Genomic DNA, 17,022 nt, shown 5'->3' with positions numbered 1-17,022 from the left:
TTGCCTCGTCTGTCAAATGGCCCCGGAGTGACAAAGTCGTGCTGCTGGCACGAGAGATTGGTCCTCACTGCCTCCGCGGGTTGCAGCGTCTCAGCGGGTCCCGCAGCGCTGAGCGCTGGCTGGGCGGGGCCTCGGGCGGCCTGGGCGGGGCTTCTGGGCGAGCTGGGCCGGCTTCGGGCGGCCTGGGCGGGGCCTCGGGGCGAGCTGGGCGGGCTTCGAGTGGCCTGGGCGGGGCGTCGGGCCGCCCCGCGAGAGACGGCCGGAACGCGGTCGCCGACGTCGTGACGTAGTGTCGCGTCAGCCGCTTCCCGGGCTCTCGCGGTCACGTGGGCTGCTTTTGGCGCGAAAACTGGTCGCGGCGGGCGGAGCGGAGAGGAGCGCGGCGCGGAGATGGCGGTGAGCGCGGCGCCTGGCTCGGGCCCGGGCCCGACTCCGCGCTCCGGTCGGGGGCCGGCGGCTCCCGGGCGCCTTGGCGCGGCCGGCGCCCTCGGGTCCCCTTCCCCCGGCTGGTCTTCGTCAGCAGCCGCGCCTCCAGCCCGAGTGCCGGACCCCTTCGGGGCGGCCGCCCTGGCGTCCCGCCTCCCCGGGAGCTGCCCCCGGTGTCCTGATGGGTGGGAAGCCGGGCCGAGCGCCGGAGCGGGCGGTCCGCCGGCCCAGGGGACGTCAGCGGGTGCGGGGGCGCAGGCCGGCGGGGGCCGCGGTGCGGGGGCGCAGGCAGACGCCCCGAGTCGGGGGCGACGTGCCGGGGAGCGCGGTCGGCCTTCGCCCGCCCCAAGCCTGTCTCCTCTCGCAGGAATCCTCCGAGTCCTTGACGGTGGCGTCCAGCCCGGGCCCGCGGCGGCGCGCCAACGAGCCCCTCACCTCCAGCCCCGGGCGGAGCAGCTCCCGGCGCACGGATGCCCTGACCTCCAGCCCTGGCCGGGACCTTCCCCCCTTTGAGGATGAGTCGGAGGGACTGCTGGGCACCGAGGGGCCCCTGGAGGAGGAGGAGGACGGAGAGGAGCTTATTGGAGACGGCATGGAGAGGTATGCAGTTCCGGGCCCCGCGCTCCACGGCTTTCGCAGGGTGTGCCTTCGGTGTCTGGCCTCCCTTGTTTGGGGTCCTGGAGAAGCAGATACATCGGAGCCTCCTTGCCTTTGAGCACATTTTGGTCCAGTGTCCGGCGCGGGGGGAGACAGGTCTGTGGAGCCACAGCGTACATCCTTGTAACTTGCTGTGTCTACCTTAGACCAGACCCTACCTAAGGCCCGGGGAAGCCCCAGCTCCGTGAGATGTGCACCCAGGGGTCTGTCTAATCTGGGCACACGTTGGGGATCCCAACTGGGAAGGTCAAGAAGCAGGCAGCCAGGTTTCTCTGCAACTTCAGACAGACTGGGGGTGGGGGTGGGTCTGACTAATCGAGGTTTAGTTTCAGTTCAGCAAAGGATTACTGTGCCTAATCTGTGCCAGACCCTGTGTCCACCCTTAGTAATCGCTGTGGAAGCACGCACTCACGGCCACAGAGGCTTAGTGCTGTGACCGCGGAGTAGGGCTCTGAGTGAGCCAGGCTGGGCCCCACTCCTCTCTGACTGTACGTTTGCCCCAGGATTGTCTGAACCCCCAGAGCCACACAGATGTTCTGCTCTGGGGCCCTCTGGCTCTGACTGGGGGGGCGCCAGCCTTTGTGTGTTCAGGCCACCCCACAGTCAGCGGGGCCCAGCGGGAGCGTCACAGGGACTTTGAAGGGCACTGTGGACCACTGGCGGAGAAGGCAATGGCAAGCCACTCCAGTACTCTTGTCTAGAAAATCCCATGGATGGAGGAGCCTGGTAGGCTGCAGTCTGTGGGGTCACTAAGGGTCGGACACGACTGAGCGACTTCACTTTCACTTTCCACTTTCACACATTGGAGAAGGAAATGGCAACCCACTCCCGTGTTCTTGCCTGGAGAATCCCAGGGACGGGGGAGCCTGGTGGGCTGCCGTCTATGGGGTCACACAGAGTCGGACACGACTGAAGTGACTTAGCAGCAGCAGCAGTGGACCACTGGGGCTTTGCTCTAGTGAGGATGCCGAGTCCTGACAGATGGGCCCGGAGCAGCTTCCTCCCGTGCTCTGTGGGGCTGTGCGGGTGGGACGCCCCTCCCTGACCTCGCTACCTCTGCCCACCGCTCTCTGCCTCTCTGCCCTTCCCTTGCCAGGGCTCTGATAGAGGTTCTGAGGACTGGTTGGGCCCAGTTAGGGTTTGTGTTTTGTAGGTTTTTAAAACGCAGTGTTATCAAGGTATGGTTTCTATAATGTATAAGCTACATCTCGCAAGAATACAGTTCAGTGCTTCTGAACTGCACAACCCAAGTTGTGCGGACGTCAGCACAGCCCCACTTTTCTGTCATCCCAGGACAATCCCCTGTACCTGCTTCCAGCTCATCCCATCCCCTTTCCCCACCAGCAGCCCGCCCCTCATTCCTCTGATCATAAGCAGGGTCTGTAATGCACGTGTCCCTGGTTTTCGTTGTCCATCTATCTGTGTTGACTCACCCGTCCCTACGTCAGTCTTTTTCCTGGCTGAGTGATACTCTATTTTATGGGCAGGCCGCATTTTGTTCACCCATTCATAAGTTGGGAGACATTTGGGTTCTCTGAAAGCTCTTAGCGATTATGAATAGTACTGCTGTGAGATTTTCGTGTGAACGTGTGTTTTAATTCTCTTGAAATGGAATTCCAGGTCCTAGGAATGGCATGGTTAGGTTGTGCGATAACTAAGGTGAATTTTTTGAGGAACTGCCAAACTGTTGTCCAGAGCAGCTGCATCATTTTCCCTTCCCACAAGTGGCGTATGCCATTCAGTTTTTGCATGTTCTCGCCAACACCTGATGTGTTCTGGGCTTTGCTGATAGCCGCCTTAATAGTCATAATGCGGTATCTTACTGTGGTCTTGATTTCCTTTTCTCCGATGATCAGTGACATCGAGTATCAGTTCATGTGTGTGTTGGCTATCAGTGTATCTTTGGAAAATGTGTCTTCAGGTCTTTGTCCATCTTTTAATTGGTTTGCTTGATTTCTTATTACTGAGTTGTAAGAATTATAAAAAACTTATTCTGGATATGAGGCTTTTATCAGGTATGTGATTTGTAATTACTTTCTTCTCAATCTGTGGCTTTTTTTTAAGTTTAAAAAAATGGTTTTGCTTCAGATGCATAATTAATTTTAAATTTTCTGAGATCGAATTTATCAAAATTTTTTCTGCAGACTAATTAGAATTTCACTGATGGTATCTCACATAACTTGAAATTCTTAACAAGTCGCTAAGTCCTGTCTGACTCTTCGTGACCCCATGGACTGCAGCACACCAGGCTTCCCTGTCCTTCACTGTGTCCTGGAGCTTGCTCAAACTCGTGTCTGTTGAGTCAGTGACGCCATCCAACCGTCTCGTCCTCTGTCGTCCCCTTGTCTTCCTGCCTTCTATCTTGCCCAGCATCGGGGTCTTTTCTAAAGAGTGCTCTTCGCATAAGGTGACCAGAGTACTAGAGTTTCAGCGTCAGTCCTTTCAATGAATATTCAGGGTTGATCTCCTTTAGGATGGACTGGTTCTATCTCCTTGCAGTCCAAGGGACTCTCAAGAGTCTTCTCCAACATCACAGTTCAAAAGCATCAATTCTTCGGTGCTCAGCCTTCTTTATGGTCCAGCTCTCATATCCGTACATGACTACTGGAAAAACTGTAGCTTTGACTAAACGGACCTTTGTTGGCAAAGTAATGTCTCTGCTTTTTAATATGGTGTCTGTTTGTCATAGCTTTCCTTCCAAGAAGCAAGCATCAGACAGACAGGTACCTTTTCCCGAGGACACTTCAAATTTTGGAACTATCGGCCCAGAAATGAAGCTGGCTCTGGGTTTTGTTTCTGGCATCAGCGTTATGGGATTATGTGTTTTGAGACTGTCACTTGACAGAGTTTATGGCACCAAAAAAAGAAAGTTAAGAAAGGCTGTTCCCCTATCACTACCTCCCCTGAGGGAAGGAGAATTGGGAGGACTGCAGAGGGCCAGCGTGGAGTCGGAGCCAGCTGGGCCCCTGCCGTTGGATCCACTGTGACACACAGCCGTATTGAGTGACCAGTGGCAGGAATCCCCTGAGTCTTGAGCTGGGTTTTCTCCTCTTTCTGATGGAGGGTATGTATGTCTCCCCGAATGCCAGGGAGGGCAGCTGCGTTAGCTCTGAGGGTGGACATTGCTCCATCCAGTATCTGAGAGGTGGTCAGGTGGAAGGTCTCTCGTGGCTGGGAGGGTTGAGCCGCAGATGTATTTGGGCTAGGCTAGTTGGGCTGGTGTGAGTGGGCCTCCCGGGGTCCAGGGTTCTAGGTGGGGCTGCCAGAGACCGTCCTGGAGGGGCGCTCTCCTGCCCAAGGGGAGCTGGGTTGGTGCTCTGAAGGCCCTTCCGTCGGGAGGTTTGGTGGGTCCTCCAATTGCTTTTCCTGCGGGTGCTGAGAGCTCCCCTTTGCCTTGTGGCAAGTGCACATGACGTAAGCTTTCCCGTCTCAGGTGTCGAGTGTGAGGTCAGGGGCATCAGGTCTCTCGTGTGGTGTGACAGTCAACACCACCTCCAGCCGGTTCCCAGACTGACTTCTGCAGGACACCAGTCTCGGCCTGGCTCGTCTCCCCGAGCGCAGTGTCCTCAGCATCTCAGCCTTTGAAGACTGCACCCCATCGTGGGTGGGTGTGTGGGCGGGGTGGTGGTCCCTGGGGACCCTCGCGGGCCTCCGGAACCCTCGAGGCCCAGATCCTGGTGCTGTTGTTGGGGGTTTGGTCGCTGACACGCCTGTCCGGGCCCTGCAGGGACTACCGCGCCATCCCGGAGCTGGACGTCTATGAGGCCGAGGGGCTAGCCCTGGACGACGAGGACGTGCAGGAGCTGACGGCCAGTCAGAGGGAGGCGGCCGAGCGGGTCATGCGGCAGCGCGACCGGGAGGCGGGCCGGGGCCTGGGCCGCATGCGCCGCGGGCTGCTGTATGGTGGGTTCTCGGGGAGCGCGGGGCGGGGCGGGGGGGTGGGTGGGGCGCGGAGCCGACCCCGAGCGCCTCCCGGCTCGCAGACAGCGACGAAGAGGAGGAAGAGCGCCCCAGCCGGAAGCGGCGGCAGGCGGAGCGGGCCCCGGAGGACGGCGAGGATGAGGAGGACGTGATCGAGAGCGTGGAGAACCTGGAGGACCTCAAGGGCCACTCGGTGCGCGAGTGGGTGAGCATGGCCGGCCCGCGCCTGGAGATCCACCACCGCTTCAGGAACTTCCTGCGCACCCACGTGGACGGCCGCGGGCACAACGTCTTCAAGGAGCGCATCAGCGACCTGTGCAAAGGTGAGCCCGCCCCGCGGGTGGGCGCCGGGCACGCGGGGCGGGGGCCCGACGCCCTTGGTGCCGTCGGCCTGGACTCAGGGCTCTGCCTGCGGGGCGCGCTCCCCGGCCGTCCTGCTCAGCCTGTCCGCCCCGCCCCCCCAGAGAACCGTGAGAGCCTGGTGGTGAATTACGAGGACCTGGCTGCCCGGGAGCACGTGCTGGCCTACTTCCTGCCTGAGGCGCCCGCCGAGCTGCTGCAGATCTTCGACGAGGCGGCCCTGGAGGTGGTGCTGGCCATGTACCCCAAGTACGACCGCATCGCCAGCCACATCCACGTGCGCATCTCCCACCTACCGCTGGTGGAGGAGCTGCGCTCGCTCCGGTGAGCGCCCCCCACTCACCCCCTGGGTCTGCAAGATGGGCCCTCTGACGCCCCGCCCCATCCTGATGCCCCGCCCACGCCCTGACGCCCCGCCCCGCCCCCCGCAGGCAGCTGCACCTGAACCAGCTGATCCGCACCAGCGGCGTGGTGACCAGCTGCACGGGCGTCCTGCCCCAGCTCAGCATGGTCAAGTACAACTGCAACAAGTGCAGCTTCGTGCTGGGACCCTTCTGTCAGTCCCAGAACCAGGAGGTGAAGCCGGGCTCCTGCCCCGAGTGCCAGTCAGCCGGCCCCTTTGAAGTCAACATGGAGGAGGTGAGCGCAGGCCAGCCCTCGGCCCGGGAGACAGGGCGTGGGTGGGCGCCAGCCAGCTCTCCAAGTGGTCCAGATGTTTTCCTCTGAAACATCGGCGTTTATGGCTCTTTTGCAATTGGGAAGATCTGGAGAATTGACCCGGCTCCCCCCAGAGCCCCACCCACAGCAAGGCCCACCCCCAGTCCTGACTCCCTGGGACATGTCTTTCTGGCCTCGCCCGGGTCGTAATTGCCCGAGACACTGCTGTGCCATCAGCAGGAGGCCCTGCTCGAAGGCTCTGGGCATTAAGCACCTGGACACGTGATGCTTAGCTTTGTCCATGTTGGGGGGCCATCACGACCCCTGTGTGGGGCACACACCTCTCCACCGTCTGCTCTGTGTCAGGCTGACCTCTCACTGCTCCACAAATCTGAGAAGCGCCCCAGCTGGAGCAGCTTTGCCAGGGAGTGCCTGGCAGCCCACGGCCAGAGTCTGACCTGTTCAAAATGGAGAGTGCCTTGATTTGGGGAGGGTAGCTGCAGGGTGGGGCTCCGGGTGAGCCCCTGCCTTTGCCCAGAGCCCGCGCCCCCATCTCACTGGTCCCCTCCCTTTATGGTTCCACTGTCACACATGTTGCCTGGACGCCTCCTGCCCAGGAGCAAGAGACGCAGGCTCTGCGTGTGGGGACAGGAACTTGTGGAGGAGTGGTCCTCACACTGGAGTTTCCGGAGGGTCTGCTTGGTGCCCAGGGCGGGCGTGTGGTAGTGGGTCTTCATCGCCCCGTGGGGGTGGGTACTGTTGTCGGTCCTGTTTAGCCAATGAAGTAACAGCAGGTCGTCTGGCTCAGAGGTGGCCCAGAGAGGTAGAACTCAAGCCTTTTGACCCAGACCACGTGCGTTCAACTGCCGTCACATGGCTTTTCTGGACGGTAGGGAGATGGGATGTGTTAGATTGCATGCACGGTGCTGCCCATGACTTTGAGAGCAGGCCTGCCTCCAGCGTAACTCGCTTCCTGGGCACCGGTTTGATTCTTTTCCCGTGAACCTGACTTCCCCCGTGTGACTGCACCTGCAGCGTTCACGCCCCACCCCATGGGACAGCACGGGGAGCCTCATCCGCCAGCGTCACTCAGCTCAGGCCACAGAGCAGCCCGGCTCCCGCGGCCACATGCGGGGCTGAGCTGCAGGGCCCGCAGTGGGCTCTGCGTCTGCGGGGGTGGCGGCCGGAGCAGAGTGGGGCGGGGCGCCGGCGCCTGTGGCTCCCTGCCCTCCCCGGTCTCGCGTCTCCTTGTCACCAGTGAGAGTAGCAAGCTGCTCTCCCCACCCGGGGCCGCGGTCCAGCAGGTGGCGAGCCGCCGCTTAGACCCCGGGTGCTGATCCTGGGCTGGATGGCCCCTGAGACCGTGTCTGTCCCGTGCAGACCGTCTACCAGAACTACCAGCGCATCCGGATTCAGGAGAGCCCTGGCAAGGTGGCGGCGGGCCGGCTGCCCCGCTCCAAGGATGCCATCCTCCTCGCGGACCTGGTGGACAGCTGCAAGCCGGGCGATGAGATTGTGCGTGCCCGGGGCCGAGGGAGCCGGTGTGGGCGCTGTGGCCGGGCAGCAGGCAGCTCTGTTGCTGGGCTGAGCTTCTGTTGGGGTGCAGCGGCCGGGTGCCATGCTTCTACTGAGTTCGGCTCTCAGACCGGGGGGCCTGGGAAAGGGTGGGATGGGGTGGGGCCGGCCCTGGGTTGGCCCCCCTGACCTCTCAGCCTCCTCCAGGAGCTGACCGGCATCTACCACAACAACTACGCTGGGGCTCTCAATGCCGCCAATGGCTTCCCGGTCTTCGCCACCGTCATCCTTGCCAACCACGTGACCAAGAAGGACAACAAGGTGGCCGTGGGCGAGCTGACCGACGAGGACGTGAAGATGATCACCAGCCTCTCCAAGGACCAGCAGATCGGGGAGAAGGCAGGTGGAAGGTGGGGGGGTGGACGCTGCCACAGAGCCTGGGTGCCTGGGGTCGCGCCCTGGCCACGCGAGCCTCCGTCTTGTTTCCGGGTCTTGGAACCTGGGCCCTCGGTTTGATTCCCGAGTCCCGAGTCCAGAGTCCATGTGCCTCAGCGGGGGCTGCACTCTCAGGGAAGAGCAACAGGCGGCCTCTTGGGGCCCATGTTGTGTCCAGAGGACGGGGGAGTGCTCAGGCTGGACCGGAAATGCGGGAGCAGGAAGAGCTCGGTGGGGGGTCATCCCACCCCCACCCCCCCACCCCCCACTTCCCCGTCTGCCTCCTGGAAGACCACTCCCCAGTGCAGGCTGTCGTTTGCCCTTGAACGGCAGGTGTGTTTGCGGAGGCTGGGGAGAACGGGGCTCACGGTCTAGAGATGAAGATAGAGGTGGTTTCTCAGTAGCGCAGGGCTGAGGGGTGCCCACCCCCCACCGCCAAGGATCGCGTGTGTGCACCCTCATGGGCAGGCCCGTGTTGCCGCGGGCTCAGCCGTGGGGTGCGTGGTTCCTGTCCTTGCAGCCTGCTGGGTCTGCGCTTGGCCCCTTGGGTCCCCCTCCCCTCGCCTCCCGCTTGCTGTCTACCTGTTGACGCACCACCCGCTGTCTCCCAGTCTGCTCTCTGCCCGCAGGGCAGGGCCCTGCACCCCATCAGCGCTGTAATCCATCCACCGAGGTTGGGGCCCCCCAGGGGATAGGACTCCCGGGCCTGCCGATGCTCTGGGTCAGGGAAGACCCTCCAGGGCCGCGTCCGGGCCTCCAGAGGGGAGTCGGACCTGATCGTCGCCCTCACGGGGCTTCTTCTTTCCTGGGTCCCAGTAACACCTCGGCTCCTCCTGCCTCCCTAAAGAAACCAGTGCTAGCGTGATGGACGTGTTCATACGCCTGATGCAGCATTTGGGCCAGTTTCTAAGAGTGGGGACTCTGTGTCCCGGGCACACGTCAGCTTGCCTGCGCATGTACCTGTTTGTGGGTAGTGGGTGTCCACATGGGGGTCTGCGGCCCTCCCAGCTCCCTGCCCTGCCTGTGCTGTGACCTCCCGCCCCTTACCTCCTGCTCTGCTGGTCTGCAGAGTGAGGCAGCTGGATTCCAAACAGGGCGGCCCAAGGGTGCCTTGTGCCCAGGCTCCTAGAAGCTCCCGTTGCTGCCGAGCCCAGGAGGCTGCTCCCTCCTGTCCGTCTGTCCGGGCTGGTTACTGACATCTCCAGGCAGAGTCCAGTGGGACCTCAGTCCTGCCTGCTCCTTGCCATGATGCTCACAGAGCAAGCCCTCAGGCGGACGGGGTACATCCTCCAGGTCCGCCCGTCTGAGCCCCATGGGGGGTGGTCAGCACTGGCCTCATGTTGAGTCCACCATTGGGGTGGGTTCTCACCAACCACTGGGCATGCCTCTACAATTCTGGAGACACATTGAAGGGATTACAGGCAGGTCCAGAAGTAATCAGGCTTCCTTGAACCGCTCAGGCCAGAGTTTGCAGGCACGGGATGGAGGGTGGGCGGCAGCCCTCCCAGTCAGCAGCTGGATGGGGGCGCGAGGACTATGCTTGGGGGGGGCGGGAGGATGAGCTCAGACAGCAGGGGCGCCATCCCCGCGGCAGGCTGCAGGCAGGGCCCAGGGGGTTCGGCAGGAGCAGAGGAGTCCACGGTCGTCCCGCCCTGTGCTCAGCAGCTGGCGGCTCGTTCCTCCCTGTGACACGGAGGTCAGGAAGGTGAGTGGACCAACCCTGGGGAAGTGGGCGTCTCCCCCTCAGGGTTGGGCTGGATGTTGTCTGTGTCACTGGGCGCTGAAAGCACGGTCACTGGTCACTTCAGGTCCCCGGGGCAGTGGGGCCAACCCCTGCCCTCGGGCCACAGCGAGGCCCCGGGGAGCCTGTGGACACAGCAGCAGGAAGCGGGCTGCTGCCCCCAGTCCTGCAGGGGATGTCACCTCATCCTGCTGCGTGCCTGGTGCCCAGACAGCACTGGGCTGTGGTCTGGGTGGAGGGTCCTGGTCGGCAGTCCTGACCCCCCGGGACGTGTTGGCAGAGGAGCAGCCCAGGGTGACCGTCTCCCGACAGAGATGGGGGCTTAGCAGGAGGCTCACCAAGTGTCTGCTCGGGAGTGAGCGGTTTGCAGAGAGTGGGCTGTGTTGTGTTACTGATGATGTCAGGGGTTACTGTAAGGTGCCCTCGTCACAGGGCTCACATGTGGCAGTGCGGGGGTCTTGCCAGGCTGCCTGGCTTCCAGCCCTGCTCCCAGGGGCCGCCCGCTGCCCCCTCTGTGGGGCTCCCGTGTGTGGGAGTGTCGGGGACGTGGCTTAGGTTTTGAGTCGGGTGTGGCGGCCTGATGACCCCCAGGTCCTTTGCTGGCGTGTCTGCTCCTTGAGGTCCAGGCTGGTCTCTGTGCGATTCAGACCTGGTGTGGCACCGGCACCTTCGTCAATAAGTCTATAAGAGGCTCTCTCCTCCCTGAGCCTGGTCCTGCCGCTACTGTCACGCTGAAAAAACGGAGCTGGTCCTGAGGGTGGACACTCAATGGGGGCCCCACGGTTCCCTGGTGATCTTCCTCCTTTGAAGAGCTCCCTGTGGTCGGCGTCCAGGTGTGTTCGGTCCTCACGTGGGGGCTGGTTGATCGTCTCCTGCCTGGAGCTGTTCCCTCCACCCCTCGGTTTTTCTGTGGGAGACCCGGGGCGTTTATCCTCCCAGCCTTCTGCAGCCCGAATGCTGCCAACCTTGTCCTGCACGAGCACGTTCCTCTGTCGCCTGCTTCTGTAAATAGTTCGGAGGCTTGGTCAGACGGGGCGGGTTTTCCTTGGGTGGGGGCTGAGGTGGACCCCCCAGGAGCAGGTGGTGCTCACTCATCTCTGCCGTGAGCAGCCCAGACGCGCTTTTGCTGTGTGGGTCCTTCACGGGGACTGCGGGAGGCCCGGCCTCTGGCCCGGCTCTGTCCCTTCCCTGCCAGGCATCCTGTGCTCAGAGAAGCTTTTCCTTCTCGACTGCTGACTGCCCGGGGGCTCCTGGAGGAGAAGCGAGGTGGGGCTCGTTTCCTTTTGTTCACCAGTTTCTAAAGGAGAGACTGTTGCCCCCCACCCGCGCTTCAGGGTCAGCGCAACTGTGGACCCGACGTCCCTGGGGTTTGGCCCCTCGGTCAGCGCCTTGGCGCCCTGTGTCCGTGTCTTGCCAGTGACCCTGCTCATGCTGGCTCCTGACCGGCGGCCATGGCCAGTCATCTGGGTGCGTCCTCGCTGTCCTGCGTGTTTCTATACATTTCCTGCCCCGGACTCTGCGGCAGCGCTTCCCCCAACGCGCCCCATGGGGAGTGTGGTTCTCCTCTCGGGGGTGCCCCCAGGGCACTGCCCTGGACCCTTGTCCCCACTGCACACAGGGCTGCCGCTCCTCGGGCCGGGTTCTGCAGTAGGTTTTCAGGCCGAGGAAAGATCTAGCAGAGGGGCCCATGCTGTGGAAACGGGCATCATCTCTGTCCTGACCACGTGCAGCCAGGCGAGAGGCAGTCAGGCAGGGCCGGGCAGTTCCCAGGAGGGTGCGCTGGTCACCTTGCCGTGTGGCCGCAGTGCGCAGCAGCTGTGCACGGGACAGACCGCCGGCCCACGCCCTGGTCCAGGGGTCAGATCCCAGCATCCCGCTTTGCTGCTGCAGCTCCCGCTCCCCGAGGTGGGTGCTTGTCCAGCCGCCTCGTCTGAGCTGTGTCGGGTTCGTGGACGTGGTGGGTCTGCAGGGCCTCCTCATGGGGTGGGGCGGGAGGCCAAGGAGGGAGGTGTCATTTCTACCAGGAAGATGACTCTGACGTCTGTGGTTGTATCCTCTGGCTCACGTGGATTTTGAGAGCCTTTCTCCCTGTTACACACACCCCAGGGAAGCCCTCGGGTTCTGTGACTAGGAAGGAGGCCCAAGTCGGTGGGTGGGGGCACCCGTGCGGGGCCGGAGCATACAGGTGACCGTTCCCATCGCCCCTCACCCCCAGATCTTTGCCAGCATCGCCCCTTCCATCTACGGGCATGAGGACATCAAGCGAGGCCTGGCGCTGGCCCTGTTCGGAGGGGAGCCCAAGAACCCCGGTGAGCAGGGGCGGGCAGTCCCCTTCTCGACCCACGAGGCCCCACAGGCCGCCTTGCCTTGGTGTGCGCCCTCCTGTTGGTCATGGGTCACGGGTGGGGGCTGGGGGGCAGACCCTTGTGGTCATTCACGTGGACGGCACACGGGCTGACACGGGAAACAGCTCGGTGACTTCAGAAGCATGTTGCTCCTTACATGCATGGTGCTGCGTGCCCGTGAGGGGCTGTCCAGCCTCGCCCCCCATGGGCGCACCCAGCACAGGCTCCTCCTCCCAGTGACCATGTCCTGGTCCAGAGGGCTGTGTCCAGCTGTCCTGGCGGGAGAGCTCGTGCACAGCCTCCAGGGTTCATGTCACAAAGAGCATCTTGGTGCCCACCCCCTACCAGAAGAAGCTCGTGTCAGTGGTGGGGGTTGGGGGCTGTCCTGAACCCCCATCACCCCCCCGCAGGCGGCAAGCACAAGGTGCGAGGTGACATCAATGTGTTGCTGTGTGGGGACCCCGGCACGGCCAAGTCGCAGTTCCTCAAGTACGTGGAGAAGGTGTCCAGCCGCGCCATCTTTACCACCGGCCAGGGCGCCTCGGCTGTGGGCCTCACCGCGTATGTCCAGCGCCACCCGGTCAGCCGGGAGTGGACCCTGGAGGCTGGGGCCCTGGTGCTGGCTGACCGAGGAGTGTGCCTCATTGACGAATTTGACAAGGTGGGGTCCTGGGCCGTGGAGGTGTGTGCGGGCCTAGGTGGGGAGCCTGGGGCCTGGTCTGAACGGGCACGTCAAGAGCCCCGTTGGCCTCCACGCAGATGAACGACCAGGACAGGACCAGCATCCACGAGGCCATGGAGCAGCAGAGCATCTCCATCTCCAAGGCTGGCATCGTCACTTCCCTGCAGGCCCGCTGCACCGTCATCGCCGCCGCCAACCCCATAGGTGGGAGCACGATGCCAGGGGAGCCCGCACACAGGGCCCGGCCACCCGTCCGAGGGAAGGACCCAGCCGCGGAAGGCGGGGCTCGCTCCCGCGCTGCGTGTGGGGGCGCGGGTGGAAGGCCAGAGACTCCCCAACCCTTGTGGAGCTGCGCCCTTGGGGGCGGGAGGAGCTCGGTGTGTCCTGTGGCGGGGGCTGGCGCCGGTCTCAGCCGGCACGTGGCTGGAGCACTGGGAGCCCCGCCAGCTCCACGCACTGTGGACCCATGTGGATGCCCGGGGCGGACGCTGTGTCCGTCTACCCCCCTCCTGCCACTGCAGCCATGCGGGTTGGAAAGCCGTGTTTGGTCAAGGAGAAGAGGGCCCTGGAGCAGTAGCCCGGAGAGCAACTGCCTCTCTGTCCCAGGTGGCCGCTACGACCCCTCGCTCACCTTCTCGGAGAACGTGGACCTCACTGAGCCCATCATCTCCCGCTTCGACGTCCTATGTGTGGTCAGGGACACGGTGGACCCCGTGCAGGTACGTGGGCCAGGGCCTGGGGCTGTGCGCCGAGCTTGGGGGCCTCACGTGGGTCCTGGGACGGAGAGCTCAGAAGGGCCGCTCGATGGTTGTGTGCTCTCCATGCTTGTTGAGTCCAGAGGTCCTCAGTTTCTCTCCTTGGCCACCCCCCGCCTCCGCCCACTGCTTCCCGAGTCCACTGCTTTTCGCTGCTCTGGCCCCAGCTTCCCTCTGCTGGTGCGTGTGCCGCACCCTTAGTGTTGGCCCCAGGCCTCCACCCTCACAGCCACCCAGTTCCCCTGCCGGCAGCCAGCTGTCTGCAGGTGCACAGGCGGGCCTGCCTCTCCCTGGCCCCGCTCCCTCCTCAGGAGCAGGGAGCCCACCGTCCCGTGAGATCCCCCCCGCCCCTCCTCTCCTGCACAGCCTCCTGACCTCTCCCTTGGGCTTCGCGCGCTCCCAGGTGTCGTGATCGGGGCTCTGCTAACCTCGGTGGGGGGCCACTCCTCAGGCCTCCAGCCTGCCCCGCGGCCTCTCTTCCTGGAGCTTAAACCCCGCCTGTCTCCTCTGCCCTCCTGGGGGTGCGCCCCATTCACTGTCCACCCTCACCCCCACACCGGAGTTTTGGGTCCACAGTAGGCAGACGACGCGTCATTGGAGGGCTTCGTTGGGGTTCATGTTCTCTGCACCGGGCTCACCCTGCTCCTCCTCTGCTGTCTCAGGATGAGATGCTGGCCCGTTTCGTGGTCAGCAGCCACGTCAGACACCACCCCAGCAACAAGGAGGACGGGGGCCCCGGGGGCGCCCTGGAGCCCGCTATGCCCAACACCTATGGCGTGGAGCCCCTGCCGCAAGAGGTCCTAAGGAAGTACATCATCTATGCCAAGGAGAAGGTCCACCCAAAGCTCAACCAGATGGACCAGGACAAGGTGGCCAAGATGTACAGTGACCTGAGGAAGGAGTCCATGGTGAGGGCCCTGCAGCCGAGTCCCGTCCGTGTGGGTAGAGGGCCCAGAGCTGGGGCAGGGAAGCCCGAAAGACGCGGTGCTCACGTGGCCCCCCAGTCTGTTCACCGGTCAGGGCAGTCGCTCAGGCACGTCTGACTCTGTGACGCCGTGGACCACAGCGCGACAGGCCTCCCTGTCCATCACCAGCCCCTGCAGTTCACCGACTCATGTCCACTGAGTCCAGCCCTCTCATTGTCCCCTTCTCTCGTGCTGTCCATTGAGTCAGTGACGCCATCCAGCTGTCACATCCTCTGTCGGCCCCTCCTCACACCTTCAGTCTTTCCCAGCATCGGGGTCTTTTCAGATGAGTCTGTTCATAGATGGAACTTTACGGGCATATGCATGCACCTCGGTGTGGGGCTGGTTCAGGGAGAATTTAAGGGCAGGTTGCTCCCTTACCCTCTGAGTCACACAGCCACTCTCCCCACTACCTTGTCACTGGCGCAGGCCTTTGCCGAGGGATAGGGCAGGCTTCACAGAAGCACTCTGTCCCCCCATGCTCACGGTACCGTGGGGCCCCAGGTACCGGACAGAGACAAACAGCCGCCCCCAGGCGTGTGCGCTGCAGATGCCCCAAACCGGTGGTCCTAGCGGGCATGAACCACTGCGCTTTGGGAGTGAGTGGAAGTGTGGGCACACCTGGCTCAGGCAGGCACCCCGCTGCGGAGTGGCCAGCTGGGCCCTCGGCTGTGCCAGCACTGAGGCTCCTCCCGCCCTGGCTGCCCCACGGCGCCCTGACGTGGTTCCCCCTCCAGGCCACCGGCAGCATCCCCATCACCGTGCGGCACATCGAGTCCATGATCCGCATGGCTGAGGCCCACGCGCGCATGCACCTGCGGGACTACGTCATGGAGGACGACGTGAACATGGCCATCCGTGTGATGCTCGAGAGCTTCGTGGACACGCAGAAGTTCAGCGTCATGCGCGGCATGCGGAAGGTGGGCCTGGGGTCTGGGGGCGGGGCCTGGGCTGCGTGGGCGGGGCCTGGAGCCCGGCGGGGGGGGGGCGGGCGGTGGCTGGCTGTGGGGGCAGCGTGCGGGAGGCGGGGCCTGAGCCATGTGGGTGGGGCAGGGGAGGCGGGGCCTGAACCCCGGTTGGAGCGTCACCTGCTGTCCCCTCAGACATTCTCCCGCTACCTGTCGTTCCGCCGGGATAACAACGAGCTGCTGCTGTTCATCCTGAAGCAGCTGGTGGCCGAGCAGGTGACGTATCAGCGCAACCGCTTCGGGGCCCAGCAGGACACGATCGAGGTGCCCGAGAAGGATTTGGTGGACAAGGTATGGCTGTGGCGGGGCGGTCGGAACGCCCGTGTCCTCCTTGTCCCGCCGAGGAGCCAGGCCAGCTCGCATCTTGTCTGAGTTCAGGGGCACCGCCGGGCTGCGGTTCTGAGCCCCGTGCCCAGTTGCAGACTGTTTGTTTGGTGTCCGCAGTCCTGTTCACTCCTCCTGGTGATGGGGACGGAGCCCAGCTGGCTGCCCCCGCGAACGGTCCCTGGGAGCATGCTGGGTTTGGGCTCTGGGAGCCCGCAGTCCTCAGGGCTCACCTGACGCCCCCTCTTTCAGGCCCGGCAGATCAACATCCACAACCTGTCCGCCTTCTACGACAGCGAGCTCTTCCGGATGCACAAGTTCACCCACGACCTGAAGCGCAAGGTGATCCTACAGCAGTTCTAGCGTCCAGGCTTCACTCTGCCCGGGGACCCAAAGCCAAACAGCAGGAGACTCACAGGGTGGAGCCGGGCTGTGGCTCCCCTGCTGGTATCTGCCCGGGTGTTTATTTTTTCTGCTCTGTTATCTGGGGGACTCGTTTTCCAGGGCTGCATTTTCAGCACCCCCCGCCACCAGCTGCCCCCCACCTGCAGATTTGCCTCACCTCCTTCGAGGTGCTTCTGTTCAGGGCCCGGGGTGGAGGAGGATTCCGTGCTGGGGGACTGAAGCTGTAAGGGCTTCACCAGAATTGTTGGCCTCTTGGCGTGAGTTCCGGGTCTTAAAGAGTGAGTTCCCCACACTTGCAGTGTTTTTCTGAACCGTGTCCCACAGGCTTGTCTTGGCTCCCGTGAGTAGGCACAGCCTGTGGGTCAGCACAGCCCTGCGCCCTCTGACGGCCCACAGCCTTGGCTTGTGGCGATAGGGGTGGGATGGGGTCGGGTGGGGAGGGTCCTTCGAGCCGGGCCACCCCCTCCCCGTTGCTGTGATGGTCTGCTCCACCTGGCTGTCTTCCCATGCTGTCATTTGTACGTTCAGTTCTTCTATGGTTTTAGTTTTTAATAAAGTCAAGTAAACCTAAATACTGGTGTCTGTTCAGTTTTCATATGAAGACCCAGGCTTTCCTGCACTTCTCTCTAAGGTCCTCTGCTCTGCCTCTGGCTTTCTGCAGGTGTGGATCAGGCTGACAGAGCGGTTTGGTTTGTGGGTGCGGGTCTCTGGGGAATTTGGTTGGCACTTGGTGTCTGTATGGGGTCAGGGGACTTTGGGACAGGCTTGTACACCCGGGGGAGCTGGTGGTGACCGGGCTTCGGAGGGAGCAACCCCACTCGCCCCTGTGCTTGGACAGCTGACCCGGGCGGTGCACTCCCGCGTGC

At 63.0% G+C, this 17,022-nt stretch overlaps 1 protein-coding gene across 1 annotated transcript; it reads left to right on the top strand.

The window, feature by feature from the left end:
- The first annotated feature begins 275 nt into the window (after nucleotides 1-275).
- On the top strand, nucleotides 276-16,728 carry MCM2 (minichromosome maintenance complex component 2). Its single transcript, XM_055413395.2, has 16 exons — nucleotides 276-396; nucleotides 794-1,026; nucleotides 4,811-4,986; nucleotides 5,067-5,327; nucleotides 5,469-5,688; nucleotides 5,796-6,003; nucleotides 7,402-7,536; nucleotides 7,744-7,935; nucleotides 11,928-12,021; nucleotides 12,468-12,718; nucleotides 12,817-12,943; nucleotides 13,346-13,458; nucleotides 14,157-14,402; nucleotides 15,197-15,379; nucleotides 15,563-15,718; nucleotides 16,004-16,728. Exons 1-16 carry the CDS (start codon nucleotides 391-393, stop codon nucleotides 16,112-16,114), a joined length of 2,712 nt encoding a protein of 903 aa, XP_055269370.2. The 5' UTR covers nucleotides 276-390; the 3' UTR covers nucleotides 16,115-16,728.
- Nucleotides 16,729-17,022: the final 294 nt, after the last annotated feature.

The sequence above is a fragment of the Moschus berezovskii genome, chromosome 24, assembly GCF_049115385.1.
Source record: "Moschus berezovskii isolate FMDL1 chromosome 24, NW_MosBer_1.0, whole genome shotgun sequence".
Classification (NCBI taxonomy): Eukaryota; Metazoa; Chordata; class Mammalia; order Artiodactyla; family Moschidae; genus Moschus; species Moschus berezovskii.
Note: the sequence above shows the minus strand (reverse complement) of the source record. Positions and strands in the feature narration are given on the sequence as shown.